Genomic DNA, 16,990 nt, shown 5'->3' with positions numbered 1-16,990 from the left:
CCTGGCTCACCAAGCCCGAGGATGATATTCCTGCTCAGAGCAGCCAATGCAGAGAGGACCATAGGGCCAGCCCCACCATGAGATATGATGTCCCTCACTGACTGACCCATTACGCTACGGGGGACAACACTGTAGACACTGTGTAGGAATTGTGCCTGATATGACGCCACCATACTGGGGTGAAACACAGGGCATGCAACAGAACAGCAAGGGGAACACAGCAATTAAGTCCCCGGAGAATACCAAAAGTAGACTGTGGGGCCAGGGCGTGGCACCCCAATCAGACTTGACTGGAAACACCTAAACAGACCTTGAACTATTTATAGGCTTTTCTATTTTTTTTGTGTTTTGTATTCTTTTGTTGCTTTGTTTCACTCTGTCTTGTTTTTGTGCTTATTATTGTTTCTGCATGTCTATCTAGATAGGTGGGATAAACAATCCGGAGGAGAAAAAAAATGGGTCTGACAGTTCCAGGGGGACATGGGAGAGGGGTGGGGGGGAGAGTGGGTGTTAACAAACCCAGGGCCAAGGGAATAAGTGATCTAAAATCAATGGCAAGGAGGATGTAGGTGGCCTGGTAGGGCAATGTAACCAAGAGGAATAAAGGCTGAACATGATAGTGTTTTTGTTTGTTGTTTTATAACCTAGAGTAGATTCTGACTCATAGCGACGTATATGAGCGCAAAGAATAGTCAGGGGGCTGTCAATCAGATGCCAAAACCAGTCACACATTACCTAGAGCACATTTCAGTTTTATTTAAAAAACACATAGGTAACCAGTCAGGGCTTCAGCTCGGAATGATTTGGAAAGGAACTAAGGCAGTCTTCCACAAAGCCTTCACAGTCACGTGCTGGAGGCAGACACGGAAAGCAGAGGAGTTCTAGAAACATTTGCGGTGGACAATGGAGGGCCCGGCTTCGTCATACTCCTGTTTGCTGATCCACATCTGCTGGAAGGTGGACAGAGAGGCCAGGATGGAGCCACCAATCCAGACGGAGTACTTGCGCTCGGGAGGCGCAATGATCTGTTGGTCAGATGAGAAAGACAGGTGAGGTAGTGAACTAGGTCGAGGCGCTGGGCAGTGTTTGGACTGTGGTCCCTTTCGTGGGCTTGGCTGTCGTCCCATGTGCCACAGAGACACGCTTAGCTCTTCTCTCTCACTGCTATCTAGGCTGACTCAAAGCGACCCCAGAGGACAGGGCAGAACTGCCCCCTTTGGGTTTCTGAGACTACAGCTCTTTACTCCGGTAAAAAAAAAATCTCATCTTTCTCCCGGGGAGGTTTTGAACTGCTGACCTCTAAGGTAGCAGCCCAACCTGTAACCAACCTACTATGCTACCAGGGCTCTTAGTCTTGGCTGTTAGATGCCCCAGACCGCAACCAAACCATGCCCTTGTGCTCCTTCTGACACATAGAGACTCTCAAAGACAAACGAGAGCTGCCCGATACACTTTCCAGGGCTGCAAACATTACTGCACAGCTTTCTCCCTGGGAGCAACATGCGACTTCAAACAGCCCCATGTTTAGTTAGCACTTGAGCACATAATCATTGCACAACCGGGCCTCCTGGTTACAGGCCAAAGGAGTGTGAATAGTCTTTGGATTGACAGATTCTTCAGTGAGCATATCCCTTCAAAGCATCTGAAACACCTCTTCTGCCTGCTCTCTGTTACTGGACAAATGGAAAACCGGCTCTAACATCTGCAGTGCCTCCGCTTGAACAGCCTGACCATGTCTCTGATTGCCACGTGCTGGGCCTCCCCAGCCCCTTCAAAGGAAATGCGTTCATCTGAGTTGCACTGTTGGTGGCATTGAGGAGTTCAGGGCCCACTCTTGGATGAACATGTCCCTGGAAAGGTCTCAGATAAGCATACTGGCTGGCACTACCCACAGCACAGCCTGCCCCTAAATGACTGAGTGGCATGGCCATAGAAACATCATGACTGCATGGTAGCTGGAAATCAGTGGAGGGGCCTCATCCACCTGCAACTTCTCAAAAAATGACAGGAGTTGAGAAATCCTAGATTTCACCGCATTCTTGGAATCTTGGGTCAAGAAACCAGTTGATTCTGAAATCCGTTACAGCTTTTTAAAATTCCTCTTATGCCCCAAACTCTGATAGAGCATTTATTTTTCATAAAGAGAACAAGAATTTATTGAGCACTTGGTATGTGCTGGGCACTAGTGTTTGTGTTCTATTTCCTGTAACTCTAACAATCACCTCGAGGAGACTAAGTCTTAAGTTCCCTCCATGCTACAGATGAAGAAATGGAGACCGAGACAATGCTCAGTACCTTCCCCAGGTGGCACTGGTTCTACAGGTAAGTGCCAGATCCAATTCTTAACCCTAGTTCTTTCCTAGGTAATTTTTGTAAGCATGTTGGTTTTTGAAAAATAATTTCAGACTTCCGGAAAAGTTGCAAAGGTATTACACAGAATTTCAGTAGACCCCTCAGCCAGTTTGGGTTTTGTCTAACGTTAGCATCTTACTGTCACGAGTCTGTAACTATTCTGTCTGCTTCACTGTTCGTCAAGAAGCCAGATTTGGAGAATGAGGAACTGCTACCGCTAACCATGCACCGGGCTGTCAAGGACCTCCGTGGTTGGTTTTACGGCAGTTCTTCTGGTATGGGAATGAGAGGAGGTCAGAACAGATCATAGGAATATTGAAGAAACACAAATCATTCAGGAAACACCTCTCACCCTACAGTCTTTTAGGACAGAGCCTAAAAGGGGAAGAGAGTGAATCTCAGTCTACCACGCTCTCCTGGAATTATGTTAGCGTCACTCCTTTTCCAAAAAGACAGGGATGGGACTGCCCGAGAACGCGCATGAACACTTGTGCATATGAATGTCCTACGATTGCATCTTTTCCTTTGACCTGAGTCACAGAGCCAAAGAATGAGTTACATTTAACCTGCATTCCTTTCGATGAGACTCAAAACCTACGAGACAGGGACCCGGTGGCACAGGGGCAGTGCTGGGCCATCCAGAGTCAGTCTGTGGTTTTGAGCATCTGCCTCAAAAGGTGTGCCAGACAGAGAGACAAGGATAAAAGTCCAATTCCTGGCCACTGATATGTGGTCACATTTAGTTATAGAAGAGGAGGGTCATCTCCTAAATCTAAGGGTCTAAATGGCTTCCATCATGTCAGGCTGGTCTCTCTTAAAAATCCTATACCTGTGAGATGCCTTGTATTTATACCGAGGAAAAAAAACATCAAATGTATGTGTTACAGTTCTGTGAGCCTTATTGTACCTGCTTATGGACAAAGGTGCAGAGAGATCGAAGTGTGTACAACATTATTCAACATCTCTTATAAAATGAGCTGGCTTCTATCCTGAAAAACAACAAAAAACCCCACATGGGTTTTACGCACTACATAGTGAGTAAAGGGCCCTACAGACTATGAGCATGTGAGACCAAGATGTTCTTCATGTCTGATGACAAGCCCAGCGCTGCTGGGGGTCCCACCATGGGACCAGCACCGTACCTTGATCTTCATGGTGCTTGGCGCTAGGGCTGTGATCTCCTTCTGCATCCGGTCAGCGATGCCAGGGTACATGGTAGTGCCCCCCGAGAGGACGTTGTTAGCATAGAGGTCCTTCCGGATGTCGATATCACACTTCATGATGCTATTGTAGGTGGTCTCATGAATGCCAGCAGACTCCATCCCTGGAAGAGACGCAGGCCGTGGTCTTTGGGTGGAGCATAAACCCAGACTAGCCTTAGAAGACCAGAGAGAGTAAAACTGGATGCCTGACCCTGACCCCTAACTGATGCTGCTGTTGCTATGTGCCATCAAGTCGATTCCAACTCACAGCGACCCTGTTCGACGGGGCAGAACTGCCCCGTAGGGGTTCTTAGACTATGATCTTTGGGGGACAGATCACCAAAGTGTTGATCCTGACTTTTTCGTTACCCTCGGAGCACGTGACCACTGAGCCACCCAGCATCTTTGGGGCTGAAGGCAGAAAGTTACTATCATCCAGAAAGGGCCCATCTTAGAGACCAGAGCATTTTGCCTTGCTCCATGCCCTGCCTAAGGAGGAAGGCCCGGGCCAGCATCTCCACAGAGATGCAAATCATGCTACTACTGACTTGTCGTGAGCTTACGGGTATGATCACGGCTTTCCCAGCCCCGCGGAAGCTCCTGCGCTGAGCCGAGGCTCTCACCGCTGCTCCTCGAGCTGCTCTGGAGTGGCTGCCTGCTCTCCACCCAGAGCTCAGTGGTGCTGACTCCTCAGAGAAGGGTTCCAGCCTATTGGCCAGTCTCATCTTTCTTCAAACCTAATCATATTTGTTTGTCCGCACACACACAAAATATCTGGTGTGGGATTTTTAAAAAGAGACTCTAGTGGCCCTTTACCATTTGCTGGGTGAGGGGTAATGATCATAGATAATAATAAAATTAAACCAGCTGCCTTTGAGGCAGCTCTGACTCAAGGTGATTTCATGGGTCCCAAGGGTAGCACTGACTCCAGAGGGTTTTCAATGGCTGATTGTTTCAGAAGCAGGTTGGCAGGCCTTTCTTCTGAGGGCCTTCTGGGTGGGTCTGAATCCCCAGCTTCTCAGGTAGTAGCTGAGCACTTGCCAGCTGCACAACTCAGAGGCCCCACTAGTATCAGATGCCATTCCTAATCACTGACAAGATCTAATAGTTATTGAGTGTTTGTTGTGTGCTACGCAGTAAGCTCAGGGTTTTGCACCATCTCATGAAAGTCTCACCGCCATCCTATGACATGGGCCTTATTGCCATCCTTGTTTTATAGACTCGAGACTCGGCCAAGATCAGGAAAATCGAAAGTGGTAGAACTAAGATTTAAATCCAGTCTTACTCTTTCCAGATCCCCCCTTCTGGAAACGACTCTGCACCCCTGCCTCCTGAAATCAGTGCGATTGATGTCATCGCCGGCTCATACTGGGTGTTCTTCCAGTTCCTCCCACCCCACCCCATTCTCAAACTCTTAGCAAGTCTCCCACCCTCACCTGTACCACCAGCTCCACTGTGTCCCAAGCACTTTTAACTTGACTAAAATTCAGCTCAATCCGATCTTCCCACAAAGAAAACTCCCACCCTGACCACCTTAAGAAGTGTCACACTCTTTCCCTGGCTCTGGTTTAGAAATGCTTTCGGTCTGTGGACCCTGTCTTCAGGTACAGAGTAGACCTGGGAGCTGGACAAGAAGAACGGGGTGACCAGGGCTTCCCAGGAGAGGGCTGCTGGTCACCTACCAATGAAGGATGGCTGGAACAGGGTCTCTGGACAGCGGAAGCGCTCGTTCCCGATGGTGATCACCTGCCCATCGGGCAGCTCGTAGCTCTTCTCCAGAGAAGAGGAGGACGCTGCAGTGGCCATCTCGTTTTCGAAGTCCAGAGCTACATAGCATAGCTTCTCCTTGATGTCCCGGACAATCTCACGTTCAGCTGCCAACAAGATGCAAACGTGAGAGCAGACACTGGGGCTTCTACAGGTGGTACAGATCCACCAGCCCCATTTCATTCCCTCCAACTAGACACAGTCCATCAAAGAAGTGCTGAAAGTCCAATACTCTGCAATCCCAAACCCATGACAGTAATGCAGCTGTCCCAGCTAGGGGACCACATCTGTGCCTAGCTGACTGCCCCCCCCCCTCCCACACACATAGAAGGCACTGAATAACAATTGTCTGGGAAATGTGTTAACTGGAATAAAATGAAACAGCACAAAGGCATACGGCGGGAAACCCTTTTGTACAATAACTCTTTTGCAGAATCACTGCTCTATGACTTTTTTTCTATTGGATTTTCAGTTGATGAAGAAAGCATCTGATGAATCAGCTCCTCCGAGACCCCGTGGTATTCAAAAGGGCCTCCGAGAATTGTGCTGTCTGGCACAGACAAGTTACACCTCAGTCCCTTAGTTTGTCTGTCAGTCACTTTGCAGGACCAATTCTAGGCCAGAAGGTTCCAATGGTCTATCTAGGAGGAATGTGCACCAGGTGCCTTTCAGACTCCTGTACTCCCAGGTTCTAAGCTATTGCTACATTTGGATCACTGGGAACCTTCTGGAAATGTCTTGGGATTCTTTGTGAGGAAGAGAGGAGGGATGAACGAATCCGTTCCCTACCCTAAAGCACATAAATACCATCAGAGTTCAAACCTCGAGGCTAGAGTAAACCTTGGGCATATGCAGAAATGTAAACATTAGGCAACAAGGGGAGGGCAGACAGCTGGGGCCACAAGCACTTGAAGACCCGACAACCCACTGCCCTTAAGACCATTCCAACACATGGCGCCCTCTAGGCCAGAGTAGAGCTGCTCCTTAGGGTTTGCAAGACTAAATCTTTATGGGACAAACCGCCTCATCTTCCCCCCACAGAGCGGCTACTGGATTTGAACCACATAATCTACAGCACTACCAGGGGCTCTATTGCTGGTAATTGACCATTATTCAATACCCACTTTGTCCCAGGCATGTTATACGCATTACCTTATTTAATATATCAGTCGAAGTCTATCATTCTCCGTTAGACACATGAAGAGAGTGGCTTATGGGGAGGGGCAGGGGAGGGAACTTGTTTGAGATCACATAGCTAGTGAGCAGCATGTTGGAACCGAGGCCCTCTCTAAATGTCCCCAGGCTACAGGGTCACCCAATAGACGCTACTGCTTTCCAGTCTCTGTTCTCATCTCTTTGAGGAAGATAGAGATTGTGTCATAATACCAGACAACTACCTGTTTTCTTGGGGGGAATATGAAAATCATTTTGCAGTTTCACCTAAGAAGAAAGGTTGAGTTTTGCCCCGGGTTGCACTAGCCCCAGGCTTGCCATTCGAAAGGCTCTCCTCCTCCTCTTCAACAGCGACCGTGGTCCTGTAAGCCGCTGTGAAGAGCGCGCTGCCCTGCTTCTCCCACGGGCTCACCAGTTGTCACAAAGGAATAGCCGCGCTCGGTCAGGATCTTCATGAGGTAGTCAGTGAGATCTCGGCCAGCCAGGTCCAGACGCATGATGGCGTGAGGCAGAGCGTAGCCCTCGTAGATGGGCACGTTGTGAGTGACGCCATCCCCAGAGTCCAGCACGATGCCTACGGGACAATTGGGCGTTATAGACATCACCACTGCAGCTGTCTGTTGATTTGGTGGTTTAGTGGAAGGAAGCCTTGGGGGAGAGGACATTGCTAAGCCTCAGATTGGAAAGGGAAGAAAAATGGGATTCTGTCGGGGAGGGCTAGGAGAAGTGGGGCAGAGCTTGGGACAGATGAACAAACAGAATGTGCAAAGGGGAAGCCAACAGAGCAAATCCTGCCAGAAAGATATGGTCAAAGACTTATTTTAAAGTAAAAACAGATCTGTAATGACTAGTATTAGCACTGTCATTTTAATAAACCCTTCATTTAATAAACCCACAACCCTCAAATTCCATAATTCATAGTGCGTTCAATCAAGGCTCCGAATTCTTCCCAGCAACCTACCAGTTGTGCGTCCAGAGGCATAGAGAGACAGCACAGCCTGAATAGCTACGTACATGGCTGGGACGTTGAAGGTCTCAAACATGATCTGCAATTCAAAGAGCTAAGTCAGGGATGCATTTGATCTTATAAAGAATGGCCTAGAGAACATGCAGAGAGCCCTGCCTGCCTGGTTCTGAACATCAAGGAGGGCCAGGGTAGCCCTGGCCACTGGAAGAGAAGCTATTGTCTGAACAGAGAGACCCTCTCAGGGGCGCTCTGATGGAATGGAGAAGGGAGGACCTCACCAGGGGTTAGGAGATCCTAGCTCTGGAGCTGGCCTTGTCCTGGACTTGAATGTGTCCTGGAAGAATTCGTTAATTTTTGACTCAGGTGAGCTTCATTAGGTCTCTTAGCTGTGACCAGAGCAGTTTGGACCTACAGGATGTCAGAGGTTCTTTCTGCTTGGATAGACTGTCCAACGCCGAGGAGAAGAAACGACACCTTCTTGGTTTTCAAGGAAGAGACCTTTGGAACACGAAGCTTAGAATGGTTGGACTGCACCCCAGTTCCAATGGATCTGAGGCTGCCTGTCACGTTGGACTTTTAATATGGTTTCTAAGTCAATGTGACTCAGAGGCCACTCTGACTGCCTTGTCAGGGTCCTATGAGACAAGAACTCCCTGCCGGTAATAAAGGACCACATCTGAAGGTCAAGGGGAGCTCCTGCAGCCCAGGGGCAAGCTTCATGCCTGAGTCCTCCAGGGCACTTGTGGGATGCTGTGCCTCACTAGACATCCCACCCCCACTTTCACCATCCGAGAATGTCTGACAGCGTCTCCTGGAAGCCACCGTTCCCAAACCCTGTTCTGCCATCACTCCATTCCTAGTGCCCATCAGGAACTGCATCCCAGGCCCATGGATGTTACTGGGGAGAGCACAACTGCTGGGCCATTGGTCTCTGCGGAGGCATTTATTATTCTACAAAGCCAAGAGACCATGGGTCAAACCCAGTCTCTGCCATTTCCTGCTGTGAGCTCTTGGGAAAGTCAAAATATCTGAACCTTGACTTCTTCATTTACAGTCGGCCCTCCATATCTGTGGGTTCTGTGTCCATGGATTCAACTAATTTTGTATGGAAAATATTGGGATGTGGGGCGGGTAGCAACTATGTGGTCAAAGCAATCTCTCAAAGACTAAGACAGAGAAAAGGTGCTATTTACATAGCACTGGCTTACATTAAGTAATACGAGTAATCTAAAAGCAATTTGAAGTATAAGGGAGGAAGTGCATAGTTTATTTGCAAAAACTACCCAATTTTATCCAGGAAACTTAAGCATCCTCAGATTTTAGTACCTGTGAGGGCCTGGAACCAATGCCCCTCCCATACCAAGCGATGGGTGTACATAATCAGAATCAGAATAATCCTTACCTTACAGAGCTACTATTAGGAATTAGACATGGAGAAGTTAGAATGCTTAGCCCGGTGCTTGACCATACCCAGGATTGATGAAAAGATGGTATTATTAAAAGGCATTACTATTAAATAGTTCATACAAACTAGAAACCATTTCTGCCTGGGGAACTCGGTGACCTCCTGAAGGAAGGGTTTTGAGCCTTATGCAAGTCACAATAATGACAACAGTTATGATTATTCTCCGAATGTTTGCATATCAGACACCATGACACGCAGTTATCATTTTATTTTGCTCAGTGTCCCTTGATATCCATGAGCAATAATGTCAATATTATTATCCTCAATCTATAGACCAGAAAACCGAGACTGAGAAATTAAGTGGTCTTTCCAAGTGATCTATGTTCCTCCCACTGTTTATGTTTCCCGAGTCCCTGGAGAGGGGTCAGTCTCTTGGTAGATGGCTAATGTGGACCTTTTTGTATTACACTTCAGAAAATGACTTTTCTCAAATGCCCAAGTAGCCCTGTCTACCATCATTCCACCACTGGGTTCTGGGGTGTGTATTTTACCTGGGTCATTTTCTCCCGATTGGCCTTGGGGTTCAGAGGTGCCTCCGTCAGCAGGGTTGGATGCTCTTCAGGGGCAACACGAAGCTCATTGTAGAAAGAGTGGTGCCAAATCTAGCAGTGGGTGGGAGACAGAGGAGAAACATGGTGATATGGTGTCCTGGGGGTCACCCTAGCCCCTGTAAAGGGACTCCACATGAAAATAAGACTCACTGCCATCCAGTCAGTGCTGACTCAGATTGCCTGCCTGAGACTGTAACTGTTTATGGGGATAGAATGCCCAATCTTTCTCCTGAGGAGCTGCTGGGGGCTTCGAACTGCTGACCATGAGGATCACAGCCCAATGCATAGCTACTACACCACCCTAGAAAGGGGCCTAGAATGAACTACATGAAAGCAGACCTTATGGAAACGTTACCAGTACTCATTCTATCTCCATTTTGACAGATGCAGAGGCTGCAGCCCAGAGAGTGTAAGTTACGTTCTCAGAATCACATCCAATAAGAGGCTGAGCAAGCCCCAGCCCACTGAAAACCCTGGGAGCGCAGCTCTGCCGTCACCCACCTGCGGTGCCACCAGTCAGCACCCAACTGGCCGTAACTGGTTATTGGGGAGTGAAGATTTCACTTCACACAGAAGAGACTCTTTTTAAAAGCATAGCTTTTAAATTTTGTCAGCTGCGACTGGGCTCTCATACCCTTGAGGAACATTAAGGAATGCATTCAAATCACAATGCCGCAATTCTCTTTTCTATAGTGGGAACCCAAAAAATTTTTTTAAAAATTTTTTTCAGAGTTCATGAAAAACTTTCAGACATGGATGATAAAATTATTTCCATCCTCCCCATGTCTTTTAACAAGATTGTACTGAGAGAGGCAGCCATTCAGCCTCTGAAGAGAAAGGAGAATAATTCTCCGGGTTGTCGGGCACACAGAGCTTGTCCTATGAGGATCATCCAGTTGACAGGAGCAATGGACCATTAATTCCCACCGCTGGCAAAGAACTATGATAATTTGAATCTGCAGAAATATGTTGCTCTGATTAATCTTGTTCTGTGAAGCATGGTGTTTTATTTCAGTAGAAAACATTTCTGACTTTCCCTCCACAAGTTAGTTGAAATAATTCAAAATAAACATTCTCTAGTAAAAGTCTAATTGAGTCACATGAGACATTTATTTTCCCCGGCGGTTACATGAAGTTCTGCAGGAGGGGTCCCTGGAGCTGTGGCCAGGACATTGAACTTGCAGTGACTCTCCACCCCGACCCCAGTACCTTTTCCATGTCGTCCCAGTTGGTGATGATGCCGTGTTCTATTGGGTACTTCAGGGTCAGGATTCCTCTTTTGCTCTGTGCTTCATCACCCACGTAGCTGTCTTTTTGACCCATTCCCACCATCACCCCCTAAAAGGGTGCAACAGAGTACAGATCAGCTTCTCCCCCAAATGGTGGCTTAATTACTATCAATTCTGAAAGGTTAAAGTACTAAGTTAGACTGCCATGTTTTTGGTAGCTGCAACAGTACGATGAGGCGTCTTATTATCACATTTCTCTTAGGCAAAATCCCTTTGTTGCTTGAATAGAGAATGGAATCTGTCCCCCAATCACAGGGGACCGTGTGGGTAAGGCCACTCTCCGCTTTCCTCTCTATCATCTATGCTCCTTGATGAACTCTGTTTGTGCAAAGAGAATGTCATCTAGCCATCCTGATAGCAAATGCCCTGGCATATCATTGACGCTCAAAAATGATTTGTTTTGAATGAATCTAAAACGTTGCGTGTTAGTTAGTTAGGTATAGAATTAGAAGAGGCAACACCTTTTAGTTAGTTGCCTCTTATAATTCTTTAAAACTGTGCTATTTAGGCATCACCTAGCCCAGATTATATAAAATATTATATTCTAACCATTAGAAGCAGAAGTCTACAAATGACCACTTGATGCTTGACTGTGGTCGGATTAATCATCCGTCAGATCAGTTCACTGTGCAGATTACATTCCGAAGGCGGCCAGGAATTTCGGAGATGAAGCTGCCCAGATTTTCTCAGACACTTTACTTATCCATAACATGTAAAGTTACCGGGGGTCTTTCCAGATATATTTTTAGACAGGTAACATTAGGAAAATATATCTGGTGACAACATAATCTGATCCAGCTCTAAGTTCTATAAAAGTAATGGGATTCCAGATTTTTATTTTAGTTTTTTTCCCAAGAGTCACTCATCGGGATTCATGATGATGTTGGTGACGAAGAAGATGATACGAAATAAAATAAGACCTATAAAATGGGGCTTAGACTCTATGTAGAAACTTGTCAGACAAGCAGTCTCCATTATAAAGGAAACTGGCACCCATCCTGGTCATTAGATCTTCAAAGTGTGCTTTAAACCAGGCCACATGACCCCTGGGCCGAGTGAATGGTAGTCTGCGGGTACTCAGGGCCACGGAGGGACCCGATCTGTAGCTCTGTTCTCTCCATTACATCAGAATTTTGCTCACCTGATGTCTGGGGCGACCCACGATGGATGGAAAAACAGCCCTGGGAGCGTCGTCGCCAGCGAAGCCGGCCTTGCAGAGTCCAGAGCCATTGTCGCACACCAGGGCGGTGCTGTCTTCTTCTTCACACATCTTCGGCTGGAGCGACTTCACGCGATCCTACAGGGGACAGGAGGACAGCTGTCATCCTGCAGTTGTGGTATGAGCCGCAACTGACCACTTCCACCTGCTGGGTGGGCAGCCTCCTCTGCTGATCCTCCTAACAACATGACGTTTACCTCAAGGCATTTCAATTTCATCTCCCAGGCTGGAAGTTTCCCTTCCTGGACAATGTTGCTGTGTTTACCTTCCACCCTGCTGTCACTGTCGGCAGACGGCTATGATGATGGTTTGAGGGAAACTTCCACACTGAGATAGAGTAGGAAGAAAGGCCTGGCAATCTACCTGTGAAAGCCAGCCAGTGAAAACCTTGGTCATCAAGGTCCAATCCTCAACTGATCATTTCTATGGTACAGGACCAGGCACATGGGGTTGCCAGGAGTCAGGGGCCAGCAACGTGGTTGTTTCCAACAACAGTTTTAATTAGATGGTAAGATTCTTATAAGCGGAGGCTCTGACTTCCATGTTCACTGGACAGGCCCTTAGCACGGTAGCTGGCACATCTGACAGACTCGATAAGTCCTTTAAAGATGGAGGGAGGGAGCGAACAAATACAGACACTTCAGAACACCAATGGGAGTCCCAGATTTTCACAGGACCAATCAATTGCCATTTGTTAAAGAAGTATCTAGAAGCATCTTGATTGGCTCAAACTTACATTTTATCTCAATAGATTGTAACTCTAAATTGTTCCTCTCCAAAGTTAAGTGTTGAGAGATGGGGCACATATGACAATGTTCAAATGCTTCATGTAAAATATTTAAAAGAAAAATACCTCCTGGTTCGAGGGAAGTTCTATTTAATGCTCAAGGAAAAACAACAACAAACAACAAAAACATGAGATCACGTAAGACTTTCCGAAAGTGCACTCTGTCATCCTAAAAGTCCCAGTGGAAGCAACCTACCGGGCCAACAGGGAGGGTAAGGCCTGTGAATTACATACCCTGTCCTTGAAGTTGGCGCTGAAATTCAAAAGGACAGGCGGAAATAAGCTGAAATCTTTTCTTTGGTAAAGCAAAATAGGTTGGGGAAACTATACATTTTATGATCCTACTAAATAATATATCAATCACTAAAGAGGAATCCTATTTGGTAAAATGCTTTCTGGGTTTTCTTAGAGTCATGGCTGTTTGAGGTATTTTCAATTTTCTTCTTGGGGTTTCCTAATATTTCTCGATGGAGCATGTAGCCCGGGGTAACAAAATAGGCTCTCTCAAAGTTGTATGCTTTAGCAAGATTTGAGAGGCACGAGGGATGGAAGTGTTGATCTGGGAAAGCGAAGAGCCCAGTGTTCTCCAGTGCTCTCATTTGTATGAGTGAGCAAGCCCAGGGAGAGTGGCTTGCCCAGGGTCGTGCAGGGTGTTGGATGTCGACTACAAGAGGCCTGCTGCCTCCCAGCCTGGGTTTCCCCATTTTTCTAGGGGAAATAGCCATGAAGAGAGAGAAACACAGGGTCATCTGCCTGGCATTGAGACCTTGGTTAGGATGTCCAGTGAAGGAAGAGTCCTTTTTTTTTTTTTTTTCAATTGGTGAATTCATTGCACATCTAGACTGCAGTGTAACAGGCATCTCTTTTAGAGAAACTTCTGACAGGTGAGACAAGAAAACAAGCGATTACAGTTAACTACTGGATCACTCCCTGGACGTCAAGGCGGTCTTTTCCAAGTGCCTGCACCTGCATCAGCTGTGCCCACGATGCATAACCCTGCTTCACAAGGAACATGCACCTGGATGTGGACAATGCTTTACAAATCCAGGCAGTGGAAAAGTATTTCCAATTGACAGACGAGGACACTGAAGCTCAAAGAGTTAAAATGACATAAATTTTTCCAAAAGTGGTCAAGATAATATAAAGGGAGATTACAGCGTCTGACAATTATGAGTTTGGCCTCAAAGTCAGATGGCATGAATTTGAATCCAGACTCCACCCATTTAGGTACCTAGCTTAGAAAGCCGTATCTCATCTCCAAATAGCTTCCTTATCTAGAAAAGAAGAGTAACATTTATAACACATCTAGGGATTAAAAAGAGTTCATTGTACTTGCGAATTATGAGAAGCAGCAAATGTTCATTTCATTACACAATTACCTTCAGTGCCCATACTTAAATCTTTTTCTAGTTTTTGTTTCCTTTCCACACTGTCTCAGGCATCAAAATGGTCATCTTTGACTTGGGCAAGAATGGGAGGGAGGCAGGACTTTAAAAGGATTGGACCACCCTTTTCCCACCCTCCCCTCCCAAGGCACTGAATGGTGTTTAGAAGCCTGGCAATTTGCCTTCCCTCCAGGTAGAGTAGGAGGAAAGATGCTGGAAGGAAGGTGAGAACTGAGGGAGATAAGCCACAAGGAACAATAGGACACCAAGGGTTGATCAGAGGCTGTGATTGTTTGGAGTGTACTTTCTAAACCTTAGAAAAGAGGGGCAAGGTGGGGGGGGGGGCCAGGGGAGGGTGGTGGAAAGAAGCTGAAAACAGAATAAAAATCTTTAGAATTAGACGAAAATACCCAAAACTCACTGCCATCAACTCAATGTGGACTCATAGAGCCCCCTGGTGGGTTTCCAAGTCTGCAGCTGTTGAGGGCAGTAGAAAGCCCTGTCTCTCCCCTGGAAGGGCTGATGGTTTCCAACTGCAATTGGGATTGCAGCCCCACATGCAACCACTACACCACCAGGGCTGGGTCTCTGAAGATGGGCAGGTATGGTCACTGTGAAGGCGAGGCTATCCCCATGTGTTGGTCATGAAGGGTTTGGGGAGAAGATTTGAGTTGACTGCAGTGTTCCCTTCCCATTAACAGATGTGTCAGGAAATCTCCAAACTCGGTCCATGTCGTTTTGTTTGAGTAAAGCACAGGAGGAACGATGCTAACGGATGCAAAGGGATATAGGGACTTGGGGGTGGGGGGCGGGGCGATGGGTAGAGAAAGGGGATTTCCGGAGTAACTGCTGAAGCCAGCAGGAGGGAGGGAGCCCTGGAAAAGATTGTGATTGAATACATCATCTTAAAGGCGATTTAACTATGGGGGTGGGGAGGACGCCCTAAAATGGAGGTGGGGATAATTGTACAATCCTCCATGCTATGATTGAAGGATTGAACTATTGAATTACATGATATATAAATTACTTGCCAATAAAACGGTTGGGGGGGGGGGGAGAAAAAGAACAAGTTTAAAGCCCCTAGGCCTGTTCCTCTCCCACTGGCTTCCCAAACAAGGAACAGTGTGACAAACGGACGGACACATGGCGGCACACATATCCAAGTACACGATTATGTGAAATGATAAAATGGAGGAAACGGAGTGAAGGATATGTGGAAAAATCCCTTTTCTGTAATGATCTAAAACGGTTCCTCAAACCAAAAGCCTATGAAAAAGAAAAATTGTCAATGCAAAAAAAAAATGTCCAGGAAGAAGCGAGCGTATAATCCCTCTAGCAAGCGCTGGCCTCCGAGAAGTCCTTGGGTCCCTGGAAAGGGGCTGCCTGGGTGCCTGGCTTCACTTATCTGACCTGAAGGAGCAGCGAGCTGCCTTGGGAGGCGAACATTTCCTAATTAGGTAAAACTCGCCTGACGGGCTGCCTGGGGAACTGCACCGGGTCAGAGGGTTTGCTCCAACTGACTGGAGCGCATCTTGTGCCAAAATGAGTAGTCAGTGGGAAGAGGAGGAGGGAAAGAGCCTTAGAATTCCCAGCTCGCTCCTCTTGAAACGCTAACCATATTTAGTCATGAATCACAACGTGGAAGGAAATCTCAGCCTGAAAGCTCCGGCCCTGACAGAAGCAGCCAAGCCCTGATGTGGAGCCCCATTCAGCCTGCAGCCCTGCCTGCATCACTGGGCTGAGGGAACCCTGAAAGGCAAAGGAGACCTCCCGGGGCTGAGCCATGCACAGCTGTCAGATGCCCCTCTGCCTTTGCAGAGACAGATGCAGTTGGGGGCTGGCTGTACTGTGCAGTGAGTGATGTGGAACGCTGAAGTGTAAGCTCGCAGTCCCTCTCAACAGATGCACGCTTCCAACACCAGGCGTGGCCAGTGAGAGCCCAGACAAATTCAGCCCAAATAAAAGAAGAGGCAAGACGCCCTCTGTTCACGTTCCAAATTCATTTCAGATTCCAAAACCCCAGTGCAGAGAAAAGAAACCCACACCAAACCGGATCCACAGGCAAATCGCGGAGTGCTCAGAACCCGCATATAAATAAATGGATCCCCTGTGGCAAGCAGGCAGGTTGCGTAGCACTGATGAGCTGCCACACCTGGCTGTTGGCTTGGTATACATGGATTGTACAGGTGACATGAGAAAAGGAAATTCATCCCCTCTCCATTTCCACATCCTCCCCCAACACAGTGTGCACACTAAACTTGTGATTAATAGTTAACAAGTTGTAGCTCACAACTAAAACCATCTTAGGAGTCTAATCTTCACACAAATACATCAGCATGCCTGAGCTCTGCTGATGACATCTGTCACGGGTAATTAAAGAGCCACTGGGCTTATAAATCTTGTCTTTCTGGGATGCTGTCACTTACCCTGACAGTGAGCGCTCAGCCAGATCCCTCTGCTCTGGGTGGTGGTCAGGGAAGCTGGAAGCAGAAGCATTATATAGCCCGTTGGCTTGTTCCCCTCCCACTGGCTTCCCAAACAAGGAACAGAGACAGCCTTGAGCCCTTCTTTCAGTCTAACACAACCATATAGGGACCTCAGCACAAAACTCTCTCATCTGGGTGGCCAGAGGCCTGGGTCTCTTCCACTGCATTCCACTGCTCTGCTCATGCAATGGGAGGCAGTGCAGCTGCCTGTGGGAGATAAACACCCCAAGCCTTCAGAAACAACTGCTGAAATGCCCAGAGAGACTGAGCGAGTGTAGACGGGGCAGATGCTGACAAGATTTGCACATTCCTCAGAAGATGCCAGGCTGACATTCCCCACTGAGCCA

The 16,990-nt window shown here is 47.4% G+C and overlaps 1 protein-coding gene across 1 annotated transcript; it reads right to left on the bottom strand.

Annotated features, from left to right (window-relative positions):
* Window positions 1–736: 736 nt before the first annotated feature.
* On the bottom strand, window positions 737–16,651 carry ACTA2 (actin alpha 2, smooth muscle). The gene is made up of 9 exons (XM_030885905.2): window positions 16,584–16,651; window positions 11,908–12,063; window positions 10,687–10,815; window positions 9,418–9,528; window positions 7,456–7,540; window positions 6,907–7,068; window positions 5,237–5,428; window positions 3,495–3,676; window positions 737–1,025 (listed from the first exon to the last, which is right to left on the bottom strand). The coding sequence occupies exons 2-9, from the start codon at window positions 12,034–12,036 to the stop codon at window positions 882–884; spliced, it is 1,134 nt and encodes a 377-aa protein (XP_030741765.1). The 5' UTR covers window positions 12,037–12,063; window positions 16,584–16,651; the 3' UTR covers window positions 737–881.
* Between the last annotated feature and the right edge of the window lie 339 nt (window positions 16,652–16,990).

The sequence above is a fragment of the Echinops telfairi genome, unplaced genomic scaffold (genome assembly GCF_000313985.2).
Source record: "Echinops telfairi isolate 266 unplaced genomic scaffold, ASM31398v2 ScPeMD7_70;HRSCAF=299, whole genome shotgun sequence".
Lineage (NCBI taxonomy): Eukaryota > Metazoa > Chordata > Mammalia > Afrosoricida > Tenrecidae > Echinops > Echinops telfairi.
This window is presented reverse-complemented; position numbering and strand designations above follow the sequence as displayed.

Excerpts from the sequence above, each read along its gene's own strand:
- ACTA2 (XM_030885905.2), bottom strand. The coding sequence starts at position 12,036 with ATGTGTGAAGAAGAAGACAGCACCGCCCTGGTGTGCGACAATGGCTCT. Across the intron at positions 7,541-9,417 it reads ATCGGGAGAAAATGACCCAG|ATCATGTTTGAGACCTTCAA; the intron begins GTAAAATACACA and ends TTTGAATTGCAG. Across the intron at positions 1,026-3,494 it reads CAAGCACCATGAAGATCAAG|ATCATTGCGCCTCCCGAGCG; the intron begins GTACGGTGCTGG and ends TCTGACCAACAG.